Raw genomic sequence first — 6,000 nt, 5'->3', positions numbered from 1 at the left:
TAAGCTATTCATTTGGGCGGTCAGATTAAGGTACCACGTGCCTCTTTGAATCATAATTATTAAGAAAGATGCCAGGCCTTGGGTGTGTTATTTGGATCATTTAGCATGTTCTATGTTTAAAGTGGTTTGCTAGGCATTCACGTATCTTGTCTCCAAATTCCTAAGCTAATGATATAATTGAAGCATATTATCACTAGCATGACCTTCCAACAATGACCCCATGCCACTAATGCATCTGAAGTCAGAAGTAAATTTCATTCCATAACAAGTTCATTGAATGTATCTCATCATATAAAAGAAAGGAGAGTCCATATAATTGCTTGTAGCAACTTCTCCATCCATTGATTCATGATCCTGGGCAATCAGAGGGCATTTTGTTTTCCATGTTGATCCGTTTCCTTCAAGCTGTATTGTAGCCCCAATGACAGAATATTCACAGCTGCACTCACGATGAGAAAGAAAATTGCATGACTCATCCTGAAAAGAAAATTGAGAAGCGAATTAGTCAAACATATGCTAAGTGCACTGATTGTAATCATGATTTAACTGGAGCTGACCCGTAAAAGACCTTTTGTTACATGAGAGGTTAAATAAGAAGAAGAATGAGCCAAAAATAAACACATTGAAGGACCTTGTATCCATAATAGATAGGTTAAGAACCAGCATAGATCCCATAAGAAGGAATAACCCAAAAAAATGTGTTTTGAATTAAATCAACTGAACTGAGGAAGCGGTCCATTTTAGACAATAAACCTGGGAACTTTCGTGCAAATGTAGTTTGTATCTATAATGTAGCAAGTGTTATTGAATCTCTATATCACAAAGAAGCTCAAATTCAAGATGGTTGAACCTGCACAACGAAACAAGGAGATTTGAATGCCTACAAAATACAGCCTTAAGTCTTGTCTGAAAGGAGTTACGTGTGGCTTAAGTGTTGAGCCACTGCAGGATAACAAGAGTATGAAGGTAAGCAAATCAGCATATAAGAAAGTGAAACCGAGCAATGTTCTTATGATGCAAATACTTCTCTCAGGTACCAATCTAAGAAAATCTTGGTGCATTCTTACCAAGAAAATGACAACATGTAACCTCGGATGCTCGAGATTTTATTTGCAGATGAATAATTGAAAAGGGAATTTGTTTACCTACCTTATGAGGAACAGCTTATGTACAATAATCTTGTGTCATTTTCCCTGCAAAATGTAACGCATAGTCCTAACACTAGATGATAGAAGTAATAGTTTAGGGATCTCCATCATCTTTTTCCTCACTCTTCCGATAAATGAGAACAATGGGCTGGGCCAACAGCAGTCCAACCCACCACCTCAGCCTCCCAAGTGTCGAGCAGCTGGTGAGGGAAAAGCCCAACTTGTTAGAGGCCTACCCTAGCTAAATACTTGCCAGACTGCCAAGGCCAACCTCAAACCATGCAAAAAGTTTGAGATGTAGATTGATGTTCATCTGGCTACAAGGTAAGGTTTCAAATTGTTCATGAACAGCTCAGGCTTAGCTCATTTAAAACTTTTTCAATTAGGAACTGGTCAAGCTGAAGCTGCAGACTTGGCTTGTAAGCAGTCAAAACATGGATAGGCCCAGCCTGTGAATTTAAGAACCCTGGTTCAGCTTGAGAATCAGCTATTTCAAGTGGCTAAAATGCCCAAGATGAATATTCACAGCTGAAATCAGCTCAAGCTGAAGCAAAGCTTGAATGATGAAGAATGTATGACCAGCCCAAAAACTGGCTCAGTGACCCCAAAACCATCCCACCAAACCCCACCCCATGCACGCGCACCAGAGTTGTGAGGGATCTCTAGATCATGTTTTGGCTTCTAGCTTGGTTGGGCTGCACCATGACAAAGCAAGTCCATGAACCTTCCCACCAGTTCACCTTGTGATTCAGCCAAACATTTCTGGCATGTTTCCCATTTCTTGGAAAACTAAGTTGAATCAGTTCGCAATTATGTCTCTAAGAAACTCTAAGTTGCACCCAAAAAGCATTGGAAAGAAACTATTATATGATGTCAAATGGCAACAATCAATTATGTAATTAGGTTTGCAAGAAAACTCCAGGAAGTTCACATAGTTCAGAGAGGTCCATGCAACAATGACGATATAATGAGGAAGAAACATGCACATATTCTTTGAGAAATGAACAGAACGACCCCACTCATTTTGGCCTTTCATTAGGGTGATATTGGAAAGCAAAAAATGTCTCAAACACATAATGAGATATGAAACACCTTCGTAATAATAAAAATACAGGCCTTAAGATGGTAAATCTTATGGAGTTGCTCACCACGATTGAAATAACTGAGTTAAGTGGATCTATTGGTATGTAGGTGACAAGTGACAAAAGGGGTCAGATGTTATTTGGCATGCAGGATGTATGTGGGGTCTACTAACATAATCTGCTTGTAACAGAACAGTGTCAAGCTAAGAAGAATGGAGTTCAGCATGTTACCTGTCATGTCATCCTATCATACAAAACCTCAAAGGGAATTTAGTTTCTTTTCTTTTCTTCAGTTCTTCATACAAAATTTTAGGAAATTATGCTACGTTTATAGGGAGATATGTTGGGCTTTTGATTTTATAAGACACTATAAAGTAAATGTACGTAATGAAATTCTGCTAGGCTATAATATTTTGGTTTTTTTTGGAATGATTCATGTATCGAGAGCACACAACATATCAATTAACTATTGAACAGTACAGGGTATTTCTTCCTTGGAAAATTTATAAGCGCTGCTCTATGTAATCAATTGCATTCACGATATATCCCAGTCAAGTTCTTGAATTTAGGAAAATGGGGTAAACATCAAAAAGCATGTCTCTTGTAATAGGGAGTGTTCTAATGTGAAAACACTTTTTATATGATAAGCCGTTCTGTCATGGTAGTTTTAAGTTGGGAGAAGTATTATACTTAGATACTTACTAGATGAAGTTTAGCTTCTCATATTCCATCTTTACACTGATCAATGCTTTGTTGCATGCCATCCAACTGCTCAATAATGTATTCCAATTTCTTGCAACAAATCTCATTAGAAATTCTGGCACTATAATCACACTTCTCAAATGGACGATACTCACATGCGCTTTTGATTTCCTCACGCAATGTTGTTTGAATCTCCTGTTCCAGAATTGAACTTTCAGTGATTTTCTTTGATCACGTGACATATATTGATTTTGTTTAGGTACCAGAAAAAAAGAACAAAGAAACTATCGCATGAAACAAGACTTGTATAAATATTAAGAAAGTAAGATGTCAAAGAAAAGTGCAAAGAGGCAATATTCTAAGGTGCATGTTTTAAGGAAAAATATCTACTATATTAGCATGCGTAAAAGCACAGCACATTGTTGACATTCAGAAGTAGGAGATTTTATGCACTCCTATGCAGAAAAAAAAGGATCAAACCCTTTGTCCACAGAAAATAAAATAACTTGCTCAACTTGACCAAAACTGCAATTGCAGCTGATACTCCAAATGTTAGCATACCTTCTTTAATCCATATTGCTTTACAATAACAGATGTATTATACAACTTCAGTAAGATATGATTATCATTATTTTATTTGCACCTTAGTTAGTTGATGGATTGTATGACACATAATGAGAAAAAAAGCTTACAATTTTCAACAACTAAGCTCCTAATGTAACATAATTTAACAGACTATTAGTAATATCTTTCCTCAGATAGATAGTTTCTCTATCAACAGTTGCATTTAAGTGAGCCCCTTGGCACTTACAAACTTGTCTTTCATCTATCAACAGACGAACTTGGAATTTAACATTTTATAGGCATCTATACCCCACTGCATGTTCCCCTTCAACCAAAGTTATTATTTTGAAGTCTTATTTTCTAACACAGTCTTTTCCTAATGACGAATAGAAATGATTTCTTGAATAGAATTTTAAACATAAATTGATGAGATTTCAGATTTGTTACCATGATCACAAGCAGCGTCGAAATATAGCAATCCAGATCCAAGACCTTACTTTTGTCTTCTCTAATTGCATTACAGGCTAAATAATTTATCATAATGATGTTTACCAAATTTTTATGGAAAGGTTTGTGATATTATATCTCTACACTGGCTTCTTGGACTTTGCTGTTTTGAGTTGGTATAGGTGATCATGGGGCCAAATAAGCCAAAATTGTAATTACAAAATATAATTTTCAGATAACAAGCACACTTATTTAAAAACAACTTAAAAAACTACTTTTACGCCATCACTTCTTGCAAATTGTACACTTCAAATTAACATCTATATTTCCATAAAATAAATAAATAAATACAGAAACAACTACATTTATTAGCAAATAAGGATTTTAATAATTCAATAGGTAATAACAACTAAGTCAGTGCCAACCAACCCATAAGTACTACGACACAACCTAAAATCATATTCTGTAAATTTTACACAAATTCCAAGTGCCTTTATCCAAGTCATAGTCTGATTTTATTTGGACCAAACCTGATCAATATTAGAGCAAAAAAGCACCACTATGGTTCTCTATTACAGTCCAGAAGGCTGCAAAATAAAATGATTTAACAATAAGTTTCATGTTAAACACCAAAAGACTGTCTTCTCCGCGCATTCCCAAGCCAGAATCCTGTCACCAAACACCAAAGCACCTACCTTCTTCTTCAGTAAAATCTTGCACCATTCCAAGAACAAAAGAGGCTTCCATCCTCAATTTAAGCCCTTCACAGATCCCGTGTTCTCCATCTACGCGGAGTCTCCTTCCATAAATCTTCCGGGCCGGAAGAGACCAACCCCAGAGCAAACTCATTGAAACTAAACCCAGATATTTCTTTTTTCCCCCTCTTTTTCTCTTTGTGACTTGATCATGAGATCACTTTCCAGAACAGAACAAAAAGGGAAATAAAAACATTATCAATAAATTCAGAGGGCTGGGAAGAGAGATACCTTGATGGACTGCATGAACTCGCGGCAGTGGGTGGTGAGGATGTCCGTTCGGGGTCCAGTGGAATTGGCAAGCTCGTCCATCACCGATCCCGCGAGCTCCACCACCCGAACTATTCGCTGCCCGCGCCCGAGCGCCAAGGCAATGAGAGAAGGACCTTCCGTCAGAAAAACGTAGCCAAAGGAGGAGAGAAAAAACCGATGTTAGGAATTTGGGGTATTACCTTCTCGACGAGAAGAAGGCGTTGGAGAGAGGTGGTTTGGCCGTGAGGACCCATCTCGTCTCGGACAGCAGATGGAGAGGGAGGGGAAAAGGAGCAGCAGGGTAGGGGCGGCGAGGCTCTGAAAGCGGGGAAGGTAAGACAGGAAGCAAGGAACGGGCCCGTGAGGGGATCCGATTGTACCATACCCGCAAGGTGTCCGGGTGTGCCACAGACCCAAGAGGGCCAAGACAGGCTGCAAATGGACCGGATTGATTGGTGACTCAATTCGGCTTGATCTATTTAGATATGATCCAACTCAGTTTAAAGATGGATTCTAAAATTAAATTTATTCCGTTCTTTAGATCGGATCTCGATTTATTAAATTGAAATATGATTCAACTCAGCCTATTTGATTTTTGGATCATTTTGGATCTTCTACTTTATGATCCGATCCGAATTTGGTATATTATTAGGACCGAAATGTGATTGAACTTCTAAGTTGTGATTTAAAATTTGTATGAGAAATATCTAAGATAGATTTAAAATTATTTTTGTATGCTAATTTGTTTTGAAAACAATACTATTTGTCTATTTTATATGGTTAACAGTAGTCACCTACATGATAATTACAATATAGTTGGCTAGATTTGATCCGAACTCAAATTTTTTTGGTTAGACCAAGATATATATTGATCTGATTTGATCGGAATGATCAATTAGATCAAAAATTTTGGTCGTGAACCTGGCCCGACCTAATACAATCTTCTGTTGGGTTAGGTCTAGGTCAATATTAAAATCTGATTAAGAAACTGCGTCAAGTTAGGATCACTTATAACCTGATCTGATTCAACCCATTTGCATCTCTGCCTAA

At 37.5% G+C, this 6,000-nt stretch overlaps 1 protein-coding gene across 3 annotated transcripts; it reads right to left on the bottom strand.

Annotated features, from left to right (window-relative positions):
* Positions 1-236: 236 nt before the first annotated feature.
* LOC105061013 (mediator of RNA polymerase II transcription subunit 11) lies at positions 237-5,321 on the bottom strand. Of its 3 annotated transcripts, XM_073243744.1 has the most exons (5): positions 5,151-5,313; positions 4,930-5,046; positions 3,088-3,127; positions 2,933-2,998; positions 237-477 (listed from the first exon to the last, which is right to left on the bottom strand). In XM_073243744.1, exons 1-4 carry the CDS (start codon positions 5,202-5,204, stop codon positions 2,973-2,975), a joined length of 237 nt encoding a protein of 78 aa, XP_073099845.1. In that variant the 5' UTR covers positions 5,205-5,313; the 3' UTR covers positions 237-477; positions 2,933-2,972. The 3 variants fall into 3 exon arrangements, with proteins under 3 accessions (XP_073099845.1, XP_019701509.1, XP_010943225.1); XM_019845950.3 differs by having other exon boundaries at positions 2,933-3,127; positions 5,151-5,309; XM_010944923.4 differs by lacking the exons at positions 2,933-2,998; positions 3,088-3,127 and having other exon boundaries at positions 5,151-5,321.
* Positions 5,322-6,000: the final 679 nt, after the last annotated feature.

This window comes from Elaeis guineensis, chromosome 1 (assembly GCF_000442705.2).
Source record: "Elaeis guineensis isolate ETL-2024a chromosome 1, EG11, whole genome shotgun sequence".
In the NCBI taxonomy this organism is placed as follows: domain Eukaryota; kingdom Viridiplantae; phylum Streptophyta; class Magnoliopsida; order Arecales; family Arecaceae; genus Elaeis; species Elaeis guineensis.
The sequence above is the reverse complement of the archived record's forward strand: the minus strand, read 5'-3'. Positions and strand labels throughout refer to the sequence as shown.